The sequence below is a fragment of the Stegastes partitus genome, unplaced genomic scaffold (assembly GCF_000690725.1).
Source record: "Stegastes partitus isolate 25-593 unplaced genomic scaffold, Stegastes_partitus-1.0.2 Scaffold17, whole genome shotgun sequence".
NCBI lineage: Eukaryota > Metazoa > Chordata > Actinopteri > Pomacentridae > Stegastes > Stegastes partitus.
Window position 1 is genome coordinate 1,393,126 of NW_007577748.1, and position 16,736 is coordinate 1,409,861.

Genomic DNA, 16,736 nt, shown 5'->3' on the forward strand with positions numbered 1-16,736 from the left:
AGTATGAGCTGTACTTTGTGGTCAGTGTTTATTAACAAGGCAACATGGTGACAGACTCTCAGTCTTGTTAGAGTAAAATTTCAAAGCTATGAGCAACACACAGATTTACGTCCTGTTTTACTGTATTGGGATAGAGGAAGAAATATGAGACATATACCTGGACAAATACAACCAAAACCATCAGCATGGTTTTGCAAGGATTTAACAGTTAGAGTGAACTAACTCCTTAACAAATGCACACCATCTTTTAACAATTTAAATTCAGCAATATGTGCCACAATAGCAAAGAAACTGGAATTGGAGGGGAAAAATGTTCAACCCTGTGCACAGGCATTAATCGTATGTAATCAAATACCTGCTAAAAAGTGCTTCCAGGCTCACTGGTGGACTTTTTCAGTGTGTGACACAGATTTAATTCTTCAAAAGGAAGAGCAGGATTTATAAAAAAAAAACAAACAGGGGTTGTAGTGGGGAGACTCATAGTTGTAATTACTACAGCAGTGAATTTTAGCTTCACGGTTTACCACAACAGGGGGTCTGGCCACAAAAAAAGAAGAAAGACCATCTTTGGTAATGGACTTCAATACTACCCAAATCACTTAAAGTCAAAATAGCTTTCTACAGTGTGTCTCTTACAGCAGCAGGTTTAATTATGTTTAGCATGCTGCAAAATTCTCCACAGTGTAAAGAACGTAGACATATCTCAGGTTGAAGCGTAGTTACATCATTATAGATAAACAAAATCTAGTCTCTTAAAAGAGAACTTTTAAGGAGTTCAGCTTGAAACCAGAAATTTTAAATTTTAATTCAAAGGAAAAAAGCAAAAAAAAAAAACAAGGCTACTGCACTGCATATGCTACTTTCCATGGAGGAATTCTGTGCAGATTAGCATATTTTAAACTTGATCACGATCTGATATAATTGTAAACATGAGTTTAAACTCTCACATGTGATGCAAACTAATTTCGAAACTGTTACTTTTCTCTGAAGTCTCTCCTTTCTCTTTGGTCCTCTGTGTAACACCATATGCTGCTGTTCTGCACCAAGGCTACCAATTATTCTGAGGCAAACCTTCTCCAGAAACTTACAAACAAAAACAAAATTTGTTTCTTTACAAAGTAAAAATAACTTTTCAAAGGGTGAATCACAACCGTGGGATACAAAGAGAAAAGGTAATGAAAAACAAGCTGGTGTGTGTGTTAGAGACTAAACGAAGAAGGCACAAGACTAACAGATGTGAATTTTAAACAATACTGATAACTGACTTTCTAGGAAACTGACTATCACAAAATACAAACTGCAAAACTAAAACAAAAGTTGAAAATATGCAGAAAGACACTGACAGAACTAATTAAAACTGACTGCTATCTTTCTTGATAGATGATGCTTGATTAGACACAGTTTGACTGATGACAATCTCGTTAACAGTTTCAAATAGACAAGATCACAAATGCAGATCTAGTTTGCTCAATTGCTTCCATCAGCCCAGATGGCCTCGTGTCCAGCTAAAACTCCTAATGTCTGTAATCTCATCTGGGTCTGATTGCTGTGACACCATGTAAGCAGGCTCAGATTGAATCAGGCCCATTTGGACTATCAATTTCCTGTCGCAAGCCTTTCACTAAATCTGGTGGGTGGAGTCATGAAGAGTCCTCAAGAGAGAAAGGAGAGACACTATCAGAAGAGAAAAATAAGAGTGTGTGACTGCCTGATTATTTATGATTCTATAGAATACTGATGCTAAGAATCATTTTTTAATTATATCACTGTATTCAGCCTCACTGATCGAAAGAAAAATTTTCTACTTTAAACCATGGTCTTGAGGTAATGAAGTCTGAATGAATAACCTTCACAGCATCATGAGTGCATCTTGATGGGCTCTTAATATTGGGTGAATATGAAAATACTGTGTTTGCTCAGAGACAGTATTTTTACATAGCAGTAATTAAAATATTGTCCAAACAAAGGATAAGGAGGAGCATATTAAGCAGATTAAAACTGAAAAAAGGGAGAAAATATTTTCCCTGCACAAAAGAGCAGCAAGAACAAAAAACCTGGCTGCTGATATGATACAGAATGTTGTCCAGGTCAACTTAATGGCCACAGAGCATTTGCGTACACTGTGTACAGCTGTGCAGGGATAAATGCACACTGTACTGAGCCTCCTGAGAAAGGAAAGCAGGAATGCACAAGAGAAAGACAGAATGAGAAGGAGATGGGAATAATCCAGCGAACAGATGTTTGGGAGCACATCGAAGAGTGCTCGCTGCCCAGAGGATACGGATTATAGGGATGGAAGTGCTAACAGGAACATGGAGGGCCTGAGGTGGGCTACGTGATTATCAAACACATATCCACACTGGCTAGCCAACGTGCAATCCTCTGAGGTAAAGGTAGCGACCATTGTTAAGCCACATGTTATGAAAGACAGACTGACTTTGCTGCCGCTGAAGGAAAGCTGGGCTTTAAAGTAAGTAAGACCAAAGAGGAAGTAGTACGAAAATATAAAAGTAGGACATTTTACAAAGAAATGGGGTTTTGCTCAACATGCTACCTGTGCTTGGTTATTGTTAAATCAGGAGGAAGAAGCTGCTTCTGCCCAACAGTCATGTTAAAGCTCCAGCCTGTGCAAAAGATGAATGAGAGCTGATATGACCATTCACCAAGGGAGGCACTCCCACATTCACAGCACCACAGCGTAAAGTGCTGTGCAATAAAACCAGCCTGTCCTGTGCAGAGAGCAGCACTGACAGTAGAGAGCTTTTGGATGTCTCATTGTGATTTAAAGACCAAGGACACACTCAGTCATGGGTAAACTTCTATTCCCCTGCTGCTGGGAGAGCTGCCTGCTAACATGTTCTGACAGGCCCCTCTCCTCTGTGCAGAGGTTAGCGCCGCACACACCACACATAATGATACACACACAGTGCAGTGGAAGCCATGCAGAGCAGCACTGCCCTCATTCAAGTGGGGAAAAAAACAGCTCCGCGACAAAACGCACATGCCTTGAGCGAAGGTGCCACAATGCATGCATCCTTCTTTTGCCGCCCCGTCATCCTCATCATAGGCATTGTGGTTTTCATCTGGTCTGTCAGGTTCAGTGGGTTCACCCACAGCGACCATGGTACTGTTACAGTACAGTAAGTGTGTCCATATGCCCAGGCTTCACAGGATTTAAAGCTTTAAAAGTGAGTAGCTGTCTCCAATCCCAGCCTCTGTGGTGCTGGAGAAGGGTACCGGGCAGCTCCTCAAGCCCTTTCACACACACTTAATGATACACAGTCCTTTGAACCCATATTTTAAAACCAGAGGGCTGAGGCACTACCTGGAGCCATCTATCAGCCACAGGAGACAGGTCCTGTCCCTGAGGGCCTGGTTAAGAGCAGGGGGGACATCTGGATGGGAACCATCTGGTGAGGGGGGGGGGCGCTGTTTGGCTACCACCACAGCAGGCCAGCAGGTCTGCTGGCCACACCATCAGAACAAAGGCAGGCTGTAATCTGGCCCCCATGGCCCCGCAGGAGCCCTGAGTCTGTCTACTCCCCAGACACAGCACCACACAGCTGGGGTCATTCTCAAAGCTTCAGTCGGCCTTCAGGAGGATATAAGGTACGGATATATGCCTGTCATGCAGGAGTCTGTTTCGCCTTTACCCTGAAGAAAGGATGAGCTGATTCTACTACTCAAATAAAAAAAAAAAACTCAAACAAAAACTTAGCAATGTGGGGAACCCAACTTTGTATGTTTCTCTCATTGCTATTTGGGTTTGGAAAATATTCCAGCATTCACTGGACATTTTAATTTAGACAGTTTAGAAAGTGACCAGCTGCCAGTCCACTGAGGTAGAAACTGATCCTAATCTGTACCTGAAACAACAAGACAGCCAAAGTGTCCATCAGCAGCTGTGTGACCTTTCAAAACATCCGTGAATAAGATGAAACCTAAATCATTTACTCAGTGTACATATATCCCAAATCTGGACATGCATAATGGCTCTTTCACATGCAGAGCAGGGAGTGTCTGGAAAAATCTGCTTTTTTCTGGAGTTTTTTGTTGTTGTTTTTTTTTTCTTTTGTTCAGATTTATGAATCTGTGTGGAAGTCTGTCCAACTTACATGAGAATAAGAGAGGTCTTTTTTTCCAAACTCATCTTCCCTTGACAATAAGACTGTTTCTACATTACTGATGATCCAACATGATGTCAAACATCTTTATTTTCACCAGCACCAACAGCCTGATAAACCCTGAGCTACATAAGCTATAGATGATGTCTGAAAGACTTCAAAACCACAAAGACCTGGAAAGTAACAACTCAAATCTTACAGATTATTGTCAATATTTCACAACATCTTGGTATGTTGTTCCTGTTTTTATGCTACCTTTTATCAGATGGTGCTAAATGACTTGTAAAGAAACAGATAAATCAGCTGTTGTGACACAAACCTTCAACGTCATCTCATACAGGTTAGCTGCTACTGAGTATAGAGTGAGAACAAGAGGTCACATAACTGTAATACCTACAAAACCTGTTAACGATCTCAGTCACTCACTGAGAGACATCTGCGATCACTCTGTACAACAAGTCTGTCACATTTCATGTGCGATCACTTTGCCCAAACCCAGGCGTTTTTACTAAAGGACGATGGAAAGTTTAAAGTCAGATATCAAAAGCACTGAGTAAATTCTGCAAAGTAATTTTTAAATAAAAGATTATCATCAATAAAAGCTCATGAAATAACAAAAACTGCAATATTCATGTCTCAGTACTTTCCAGCTTCTCTACGTTCTCTATGGGTGCAGCCTCGTGTACATTTATTCCAACTAAGAAGAAAACTTTCAAAACAGACCATATAGTCCCATTCTGAATAAAGATTAGAGTGAATACTAAAATAGCACATTTGGTATTGACATATTTTCAGTTGCAGATTAATACTCATTTTATGCTTTAGCCCCGCAGGATGATGTATGTTTGAGACTCACAAAAACTAAACTATCAAGTACATTTTCACTGTAATGAATGAACACTTTATCCAGTGAAACTGGAGCTCATTGATCTATTTTTGACAGTTTGTGGAAAAATATTGAAGACGAGATGAGTAATATCAAGTTGCAAGGTAATACTTGTCCGTCAAATTAATTGTTAGTTCTGCTCCTCAGATTTGCAAACAATGTGGAAAATACAGAATTATATTTTAAACGCATTTCAAAATAGACGAAGCTCATGTACTTAAGTTTAGAATAGCAGAGGAACTGTGACTGTAAGTCTGATGTGATCTAATATTCAAACACAGTCAAGAAATACTTAGATTTTATCTCATGTTTATATTTAGCTGTCTGAATGTCAATTGAGGCAGAGAAAAAAAAAACCAAAAACAAGCATCTGAGATCACCTGACTGCACAGCATCAACCGTATTAAAAGACACAAATGGACACAGAAGCCAAGTCCTTCCCATCAGCCTGCCAGCTGTCTTCCCGTCAGCTCTACCCTGCCGTACACTCATATCTCTACTGTCGCCTGGCTCTGAACGCAGCTCAAATTACACACGATTGCAGTTACTGGCCATCTGCGGTGCGTTAATAAAGGCTTTTACATGACAAGAAATGATTCCAGCGGGCGATCAGAGAATATCAAAAATTGTTAGATGATACCACTGGCATGACGTAATGCTGACGGTCATTGTTTTTCATGTGGCTGCACTGCTGTATTTCTGAGAAGCGTCACACAGTGGTCCAGTGGCTACAAAGGCTGCATTGCAGCCAAAAGGTCGCAAGACTGAACTCTGCGGCAGCCGATGTGTCCATCAAGAGCTGAGGGTCATCAGTCACACAAATAAGGTTTTGTGAGCTCAGTCATAGTGAGTCAGCTAAATGCTGTAATGCTGCTGTTAAATGGAAAAAGAGACTGTGGTGTTCCTGTAAAGCCACACACACAAACACACACTCACAAATACACACGCACTAAGGTGTCCTTGAGAGAGACGCAAAGTCAGTCACAGCGAGTTACTGTTTCCACCCCACAGTGTGCTGTACATGTAGTAAAGGTGAACAGTCAGGTCGTTGTCATAAGCTGGAAAGTTGTGAGCATGCAAATGTAGTAATATATGCAAAACTACACAACGTATGCTGCAACAGTGTCCTAGTATTTTGCATTAGACCAGTCCAAAATTTTACATGTCAAACAAAAACCAACAAATCATTTAGTGACCTTTAAATTACAATTTGATTGCAATCATTAGTTTGGGTTGTAACAGCTGTGAGTAAGCTGACTTAACTAGTTAATTGAATGAGAAATAAAGTGATTATGCAGCTAGCAGCAGCAGATTGCTTGTATTTAATATAGGTAGAGTATACATATTATACCGTGCATTCAACATAAACATTGTAGTATAAACAGCAAACTAGAAACAATTTGAAAAGTCTTTGAACAGTGAGAGTTGCCAGCAGTGGAAATGAACTACAAACCAAAGCTAACACCATCAAGCCAGGGTTTATTTGCCAGTATGCATGGCCAATGTGTTGTTATTTGACAGTTTAACAATGACATTTCACAAAAACCATATCATGAGGAGATGAACTCAAAGTTACCCTGGTATGCATCTTTAATTATTCCAGTGGGTTTGGAGCAGACTGTTGTGGTGTTTGTCAGTCAGAAATGTTCTGCTATGAGCTTGTTTTGTGAGGATGTGTAGTGCAAATGAACACGTTTGGTCAGATCTGTTGCTGTATAGCAGCGAGACTCCTCCACACTGGCTCAACGAATCACTAAATGACATGAAACCTTTGGCTACATGGCTGTTGACCTCACACATAATGGTAACAACACAGAGGGATAAACAGTAGGGGAAGAGAGATTCAGAGGTTAGGTGGAAAGAGAGAAGAGCCTGGCATCCCATTTGAGCCGCTGAACCCAAGTTCAAGCAAAAAAAAAAAATCAGACTGTGTCGAGCTTTTCCATTTCATTTGCACCTTCACACTCACAAAAAGCTGATTTTCTTTCATTTTCCCTAAGCAGAAAGAAGCTTTCACTGTTTATACTTAAAACTGAAGGAATAAAAATCCCATCTCACAGCACAGCATGTGGTGCAGTTTAAATCTTCCTTTAATTTTGTCAATCACATGTGGAAGGCATGAGATTTATAATAATTGATTTAAAAATATTTATGAAGAACAAGGTTTAAAAAATAATATTTCACTCATCTGCAGGCTCTCCTCCCTCCCTCCATTCATTCAGTTGGCAGTAAGCTTCTTAAGTGAATCCAAAAAGAATGACTTATCCAAGTGCACAGACTCTCATACAAATGTTCTCAAACCAAGTCCCAAACACAGCGTCTCCTGCCAGCGAGACATATCTCATCCTGAAAAATGTTTCATTCTTATTTCAGTGATTTTTACTGCTGCTGGTACAACTTAAATGCCCAAGCCTGGACATCTACTCTTCCTTTTTTTGCTTTACAAAACTGTAGGACAAATAAAATCATTATCATGATGTAAACTAAGAAAAAAACATCAAACATCCTCATGGAAGAGAACCAACTAGTGAGCATTTGGCATTTGTGAAAATGACTCAGTTAATAAGTTCAATTAATTTTGAGTCAAACGACTGATGGTTTCAGTTCTAAAGTTCCAATAAAATCCCTGTGTTGTGGATGACTTACATCACAGTCCAGCAGTCATAATGATTTACCTAAGGGTGGTACAGGAATATAACAAGCACTGTCGCATTTCAGAGTTATAGAGTTACTAAGCCTACCAACGTGCCATTACTTCAACAATTTGGGGATCTGCTCATTTCAACTGTCCTACTGACATTGTGGGTTAAGACCAGTTTGATCTAAGGGCTAGGTGACAAAGTAAAAAAATTTATCATAACATTTTTCATAGAAGTCAGATTTTTCATTGATAATTCTTAATTTCTTATTTAGAATAAAGACTAGGGAAAAAAAGGTTTCATTTGAATTAAACCATCTTAGACTACTTTGAATTTAATCAGTTTAGTTGATTTATCATAGCCCAATGGTAAAACTTTTAATGTTAACAAAACAGTGGAAAAACTAACACAAATTTTAAAAAAAACAAAAAACACTACACACACAAATGAAAGATAGACGGTGACGAGAGACCCAGGTGGTCACAGACTCTGCGCCTCTGGAGGCCTGAATGAAAGCTACGCAAAGCAGCAGAGGGCAAAGGAACTTCATTATCAAAGTACGATGAGCCAGAGAGGTGAGCACACCAGACTTTGCTCTTCGTCACATGCATTTACATGACACTATCCAACATTTTATTGAACAATTTTCTTACTGCTATTGATGAAATGTCTGTCACCGGTTCAGCTACTATTGTTTTATCACCCAGGCCTATTTGAACTTTCAGTGTATAAAGTGGACATGCTAGCTTGGCATGGGTAGCGATTATCGTCTAGAAAATAAGGAGTAGTTCGCATGTTGGGAGGGCCAAACGTATCCTATTTCCACATTGTGTAATCTTGGTTGTTAATGTTGGCCACTGCTATGTGTCCATTCAAGAATTCCTTGGTTTAGTTCAGCATTGGAGGCTGCATAAAAGCCACCCTTTATTATGAGGTCAGGACTTCCACAGTGCTGGGAGCACAATAACTGATCGGTAAATATTTTCAAACTGCACATGAGTGGAACAAAGAATATGTGATGTAGGATTAAAGACCCTTCGTGCTACAAACCAAAGTCACAATCATGTAGAGAATAGAGCATAAAGTTTCATAGGAGAATAAAAGGGAACTCAAGTGACTGAACATATCATGGAATCAACACAGTGGCCAGAATTGTAATACTTCATCTGGAGTGGCACGCATTCAGAATCCTTTTAAATCAACCTCGCTGACCTCATATTTTCAGCCTGACTCAGGCCAGCATTCAAAGTTTACCAAAGTTTGAGTGCAGCAGCAGCAGCAGCAGTAGTATCTGACCTAAGCAAATGGTTCTGTAATTGTCATTACAACTTCTTGAAACCAAAGAATTTGACTGGTTCAGTTCAGGAGCCAACTGTGCCCTGGCTGACGATAAAGTTTTACCCCATAATCTGCTTCTCAAAAACACCAGTCGGGCCCCTGGGCATTCAGAGCAGTGCATAATATCTGTGCATCCAGTTGTTGTTGCTAACCATGCATTCATGTGGATGTCATGTTCAGCTCTTGAGTGATGCTGGAAAAGCTGGAACGTGTTCATACATAGTGATGTAGCTATGTTGGCATATGGCTACATTTCCATGTATTATTATTACACACACACTTTATGTCAAACTGCCATTCATGTTAATGCAAAATATGGCTTCCAAGTGCTTTTGACCAACACCAAATGACATCTGACATTTACTGCTATGTTTAGATTCCTGAAGAATTTTAACCTGCTCTGCGGGCCATACTGGACACATCTGGACATGACTGCCCTCAACCCTGTATATTATCAGTCACTGTGCCGTCCATAAAAATGCCACATTGATAAAAGATGTGCATGCTGTGTTAGGTCTGTATTAGTACAGAAACACACTTTGCTTTTTTTGCCAAGACATGAGAAGACTAATACCGGTCTCATATCTTAGATGGATGCTGGTCAGGTTTGCTGACAAAATCCACTTTAGAGCATCTCTACAGCTCATTAATCTTCATCATGTTTCATATAATCAGACATTTCATCATTTAAAAAAAACAAAAAAAAAGTAAATGCAATGTGGTATTTTGTGAGTCTTGGAGGTAGGACTGGAGCCGAATGTCCAAATATTCGGTCCTTGCTGTGCTCAGGATAACAATTTTGATCTCTGAATCCGAATCTCTGAATCCCCGACACTGATGGTGGATACAATACTGTGACCCCAACAGGGAAAACTTGAGACAGTTAGGAAGGAGAAATTAGATTTTTTTTTTTTTTCCTACAGCTGAAAAAGCTATCAACATGAAAAAACACCAGCAAACAAACTAGAACCACAAATAAAATATATGGTTTGTCACACCACCTCCATTGCTTGTTGTCTTGTAACATTTACACTGCCCCCATTGCTTTTCTCACCTTGGTCAGACAGGTGATTGATGTGGAAGTGATTATATGGGACACAGTCATGCTCCCACACACAGCACACAAGCCACCAAACAGTATCTAGTTTCCCAGAGAGCACTGTCATGTTCCTCTATCTGTGTTATTATCATAACAAGCCTTTCAGCCCTTGCAGTGATGTCGCCTCTAGCACCTGAGCTCTGACAGGTAATCAGTCAACCTACAGAGCGGTGCAACTGTGTTGGCTTGACGGTCAGGTTCAACCACAGCTCTGTGAAAAAGCTACACATGTGGACAAAATTGTTGGTACCCCTCGGTTAATGAAAGAAAAACCCACAATGGTCACAGAAACAACTTGCATCTGACAAAAGTAATAAATAAAAATTCTATGAAAATTAACTAATGAAATCAGACATTGCTTTTGAACCGTGGTTCACCAGAATTATTTTAAAAAATAAACTCATGAAACAGGCCTGGACAAAAATGATGGTACCCTAGAAAAGACTGAAAATAATGTGACAATAGGGACATGTTCAATCAAGGTGTGTCCTCTAATTAGCATCACAGGTGTCTACAAACTTATAATCAGTCAGTCGGCCTATTTATAGGGTTACAAGTAGTCACTGTGCTGCTTGGTGACATGGTGTGTACCACACTAAACATGGAGCAGAGGAAGCGAAGGAGAGAGGAGGAGGTAAATTGATGACAAATTGAAGAGATGGATGATAGGAATGGCAACAAAAGAGCCCAGAACAACCTCTAAAGACATTAAAGGTGAACTCCAAGGTCAAGGTACATCAGTGTCAGATCGCACCATCCGTCGTTGTTTGAGCCAAAGTGGACTTCATGGGAGACGACCAAGGAGGACACCATTGTTGAAAACAAATCATAAAAAAGTCAGACTGGAATTTACCATACTGCATGTTGACAGCTTCTGGGAGAATGTCCTATGGACAGACGAGACAAAACTAGAACTTTTTGGCAAGGCACATCAGCTCTATGCTCACAGATGCAAAAATGAAGCATATCAAGAGAAGAACACTGTCCCTACTGTGAAACATGGAGGAGGCTCTCTTATGTTCTGGGGCTGCTTTGCTGTATCTGGCACAGGGTGTCTTGAATCTGTGCAGGGTCCAATGAAATCTCAAGACTATCAAGGTATTCTAGAGAGAAATGTGCTGCCCAGTGTCAGAAAACTTGGTCTCAGTTGCAGGTCATGGGTTTTGCAACAGGATGATGACCCAAAACACAGCTAAAAACAATCAAGAATGGCTAAGAGGAAAACAGTGGACTATTCTGAAGTGGTCTTCTATGAGTCCTGATCTAAATCCTATTGAACATCTGTGGAAGGAGCTGAAACATGCCGTCTGGAGAAGGCACCCTTCAAACCTGAGACAACTGGAGCAGTCTGCTCATGAGGAGTGGACCAAAATACCTGCTGAGAGGTGCAGAAGTCTCAGTGACAGTTACAGAAATCGCTTGATTGCAGTGATTGCCACAAAAGGTTGTGCAACAAAATATTAAGTTAAGGGTACCATCATTTTTGTCCAGGCCTGTTTCATGAGTTTTTTTTTTGTTTGTTTGTTTTTTTTAATAATTCCAGTAAACCACGGTTCAAAAGCAATGTCTGATTTTCATAGGTTAATTTTCATAGAATTTTTATTTATTATCGCTTTTGTCAGATTCAAGTTATTTCTGTGACCATTGTGGGTTTTTCTTTCTTTAACCGAGGGGTACCAACAATTTTATCCACGTGTGTATTCTAGTTATTTTCAGCACATGTACTATATCCTTTGTTTTGTTATCGTATAAGAGGTTCTTGGGGATTTTGGACATTGCATCCATAAGGTAACACATTAAAACAATGTTATCCAAAGACAAAAATCTGCATGTTTATAGATACAAGAGACCATTCCCCCCCCCAATATCAGCTGTACGAACACGTTTTTGTTTTTTTTTTGTTTTTTTTTGCTGGAACGCGAATGCGGTCATAAAGGTGATTCATGATGTCCAGATGACAAACCATATATTCAACTAACCAAAAAGCAATGCATTTGCTTTACAGACCTTCACATGAGATGCGCATGGTGTCAACATGCACAGCTGCATGTGGATATGACATCCCTATACATCCTGACAGGAAGCTGTGAGCTGCAGAACAAAATGGCTGCCAGAAAACAACAAACTATTGGAAGGCACCAAGCCCACATGGCCATATTTAGACTCAAGAGAACATGTTTGCCTTGAATAGACCTGACCAAAACATGAAATTCCCAATGAAATTCCATAATCCATAATCCATTATTGATTTATAATCCAGGGCGGATTAGGCAACATTCCATTAGGTTTTATTTTCCATCAATGCAGAGATTGGACACTGCAGAAAACCCCATTTCTGGGTCACACTATATATATATATATATATATATATATAAAGAGTCATATGTGATAAAGCCGGGGCTAAATATAGATTTCCTTGCCTGTTAAGGAATTCCAGCTTCAGAAGGACATTTCTATAATCCATTTCATGCTTGGTCTCGTGAGCTGACATTCCCCCACCAGAGAAATAACCTGCTGACTTCTCTTCAGACTTCATCAGGCTTTTGTCACTTCCTTTCTACAACCACAGTATCTAATTCACAACATATGAATTTTATTCAGCTTGGCAACTCAGTAACTAGAGCAATACCAGACAGCAACAAAATTCAGAAACCCTCATCTACAAGCCAGCCAATCAGAACAAAACATAAAAAGACCACACTGGTCAGCACAACAAAATGTAAGTACCATATCTTGAATAAGGTTTATGAAAAGATACACACAAAGCAAACTGGCGGAGGCACAATAAATGGAAAATAAATACTGTCAAGCTGTGACAACAAAAGTCATGTCTTCTAAGCAACACAACAAAACAGATGTATGACACAAACTGATTACCTGCATCTCCTCTCAAATACTTTTTTTAAAATTTAACTTGTAGGGCTACAATTGACATGACTCGAATTAGTCTAAAGAGACCTCTATGTGTCACCAGAAAGTCTTCTAAGACTTCATATGTGGTCTGTTTTGATCTCTCTTTTCCACCAAATGGCTCCAGGAACTAAAGATGACTAGAAATTAAACTCAGGAACTTAAAAGTTCTCTTTTCACACCCCTGTTTGCCTTTCTAGGGGGTACAAACTGCAGACAAGGAAATAAATTAGGCATGTGTTCCGTGTGGATCAAACTAGTTCCTGAGTTCCTAAAAAAGTTAGAAGGTCAAAACAGACGATCAGACCAAAATGAGATGGCCCAAAAACACATCAGTCATGTACAATGCACACAAATGCATACTCAAAGTTTCACTGCCAGATATCATTCTCATCACTCTTCAGCAAAGATCTGGAATTTTCTATCCATGTTAGTAAAAAGTACATCTACTGCCATCCAATGGTGGAATTCTAGATCAATGATGGTAAAATGAGCTCAGCTATTCCTTGGTCAGAGCTAAATTTAATGAAAAACAAGTTTAGAAGACTTTCAGACACTGACAGCAAACCTGGATAAAACTACTATGTCTGTAACATTTTTCCAATGCTGCAGGCGTTCACAGTTAGTTCCTTACCTCTAACACAGGTCCTGCTCCCAGGATGATCTGCTCCACCCCGCTGGCGAACCCCTTCTGGCTGAGAGCAGTCAGGTGATGAATGAGGAAGTTGGTGCTCTGAGTCTTCCCAGATCCACTCTCACCAGAAATTACTATGCACTGGTTCTTCCGTCGCTGCAACATGGCGTGGTACGCCACATCTGCCACAGCATAAATGTGCGGCTCCAGCTTCCCCAGTGTGTGGTTGTCATACAATTTGACATATTTAGGATTGTAGATTGGCAGAAACTGGAAGGGGTTAATCACAATAAGAATACTCCCGATGTAAGTGTAGATCTTTTCTTGGCGGAAGCGTGCTCGGAGGCTTTCCAAAAGAGCGCGCTCTGTTAACTCCGGAAGAGCACACAGGTCAGATGGAGGGTCACTTCCTGCTGGCTGCGGGAGGAAACCCCGTTCCACCAAGCGTCGCCGTTCCTCAGTGACCCGCAGCCACATTTGCAGGCTGCCGCCATAATGAATAGATCCATCCAGGTTCTTCTCCCGCAGGAGGAAGCGGTAGTCATCACCACTGCCCAGGCCACTGCGGTTCTCCAGGGCGCTTCTTGGCCACAGCATCATGCGCTGAACAGGGCAATCACCGGGGTTGAGGATCCATTCCTCCCCACCAAACTCCTTCACTTCGGCTAACACGTAGCATTTGGTACGCTCCAGGCGCAACCTTTCAATGAGGCACTCGATGGCTTCAGCAGCGGTGGTGTTCTTGCGGGCGCTGACGGGGCAGTAGATGGTGCCCTCAGCCAGGGAGCCTGGATAGACGCGCAGGGTGAACTCCTGGTCCTCCAGGCGCCGCCGCATGCTGCCACTAATGGTGGCCATGTTGGCGCTGCTGGCGTAGCTGCAGCCGCCATCTTGCAAGCTCATGGCGGCGCAGCAGGTCCCATCAGCAAACTGCTCTCAGGGACCGAAGAACTGATTCAGGACATCCCAACTAGAGGAGGACAGAGACAGAGATGGAGACAGAGATGGAGAGAAAGTGAGAGAAAAAGGACAAGGTTAAAAATAGTAGCAAAACAACAGAACTGAGAAATTTGCGGTTTAAGACATCACTTCATGTCCGCGGGCATTTCCAGTACATTGAGTTACAACAGGGTCAGTAGAGTCATGGCGATTTCATCTGTCCCATGACAAAGTAGGCTGACTCAATAGGCTTTCTGTTTTGGATCGTAAAGGGAGCCACTATCACAAATGCCACAAAAGAGGAGCATGACACAGAGTCAAAGAGAGAGACGAGAGCTGATAGCTATTCAAAACAATGAGGAACAGTAGCTGCTTCATGAATTTAAAGGCTACTGGCTACAGCTTATCAGAGCCACGTACTCTGTGTGTGTGTGTGTGTGTGTGTGTGTGTGTGTGTGTGTGTGTGTGTGTGTGTGCGTGTGTGTGCGTATGTGTGTGTGTGTGTACTCATGTGATAATCCAAGGGCTCTAGCTGTGTGCCAAGATTAACAGCTGCCACCTTCCACACAAAAGTGGCTGTAATGAGAGCACAATGGTGTAATTCACCACTTCCCTGTTGATAGTGGACACAGCACTCCATTCTCCCTCTCTTTTACACAAACACACACATTCTATCCAGTTTCACAGACTACAAAGCCCAAGATGTCAAGTTGAAAAAAAAATTAATGTTGTTTAATGTGCTGATGATGAGAGAGACATCAAACTGCAGAGACACTGCTGTTGAATTCCTTTTTTGTTTTGCCAATTTCAGTGTAAGACAATTACACTTCAATACACTATGATATGACTCTATCACAATATTGATTAAAATCAGGTGAAACACAATTTATGTGTAGCTCATGGCACTAAATTGCCTGGAATTAAATATAACAATGTTCTTTTAAAAGTGAGATATTTCGTTTTTTTCTGAGACAGTGCACCTCATCTTGTCTTTATTTTCCTTTATCTTGCTGATTTTCTAACTGACTTCTTCTATCCCATGCGGTTTCATTATGTTTCATTCTGCATTGTGTGTGTGTGTGTGTGTGTGTTTTCATTCTAAAGTACTAAAACAAGCACATAATGTCTTCACATTTCTATCTATCCCATTTTCTCAGGATGTGCTCAATATACAGAGAAAGAGAGAGAAAGGAGAGGAGAGGATGAGCCATCCAATCGTCCTTTGAGTGCTCCAGACAGACCCTCCTCTCCCTCCTTCTGTCTGGAGTAATCCTGACCACCTACAGCAGTCTGCAGCAGCCCACCACCACCAGACAGGGACAGAGGAACAGAGAGAGGGAATAGACAGCTGGGTGTCTGTAAGAAACAAAGAGGTGGACTGTGAGGGATGAAAGACAGAGCAGAGGCAGAGACAGAGCTGCAAAACAGAGAGAGATGAGAGAGAAAACGAGACTCAAAATGGTTGAAGCAATCACTGTTTGGGACTCTAATGAGCTGTTCAAAAGGTAAAAGGTCAGCGTTTCAAGTCTATTATGCAGAAATCTAAATACAGTCAGTAGTCATGGTTCAGGAAACCACCAGAGAGCTTGTTTTTGTATGCATTTCTCCTGCTTGTACAGATGAACAAACACTGTAGGCTCCTACAATTCATTGTCACTCCAGACTGTGGCAATCAATCGTATCAACAGTGTGTGAGAAACAATAGCAATTAACTGGTAAATAAACAAACACACAAAATTAAGCTGACAAATACTACTCACTGGATATCCAGAGCATTGGTGTTGACAACATTTGTTGAGATCTCACACCACACTAGTTTGAACCATCAAACACATAAATACAGCACAACAGTAAGTAGTGACCTATAATGTTGTATTAGCAACACAGTAGTCTCAGACAGCGTGTGCTAGCTTAAGACTAACTGAAAGACTGCATATCTGTGAAGATTCTCAGTCATCCATGAGAATAAAGATGAGATACAGATAACAGTCCAACAAAGGCATTTTGAGAACTGATAAAAAAAAAAGTGCCTGTTTTTGTTTTGTCAAAATAAAGTAAAAATGTTGGTATGTAAGCAAGTGGCACAGCGAAAATTTTGTGATTGTGTGAAAGATTGGCATCATAACCCTGCCATCACGTATTGGTTTGTGGACTCCCGTTCGGCCTT

The 16,736-nt window shown here is 40.8% G+C and overlaps 1 protein-coding gene across 4 annotated transcripts in view; it reads right to left on the minus strand.

Annotated features, from left to right (window-relative positions):
- LOC103364430 (unconventional myosin-IXa-like) overlaps window positions 1–16,736 on the minus strand; it is a 174,060-nt gene that overhangs the window by 120,174 nt on the left and 37,150 nt on the right. For all 4 annotated transcript variants that reach the window (XM_008291551.1, XM_008291566.1, XM_008291558.1 and 1 more), the window contains exon 2: window positions 13,631–14,600. In XM_008291551.1, coding sequence (XP_008289773.1) covers window positions 13,631–14,533 — 903 coding nt within the window. In that variant the 5' untranslated portion in view covers window positions 14,534–14,600. The remainder of the gene's footprint in view (window positions 1–13,630; window positions 14,601–16,736) is intronic.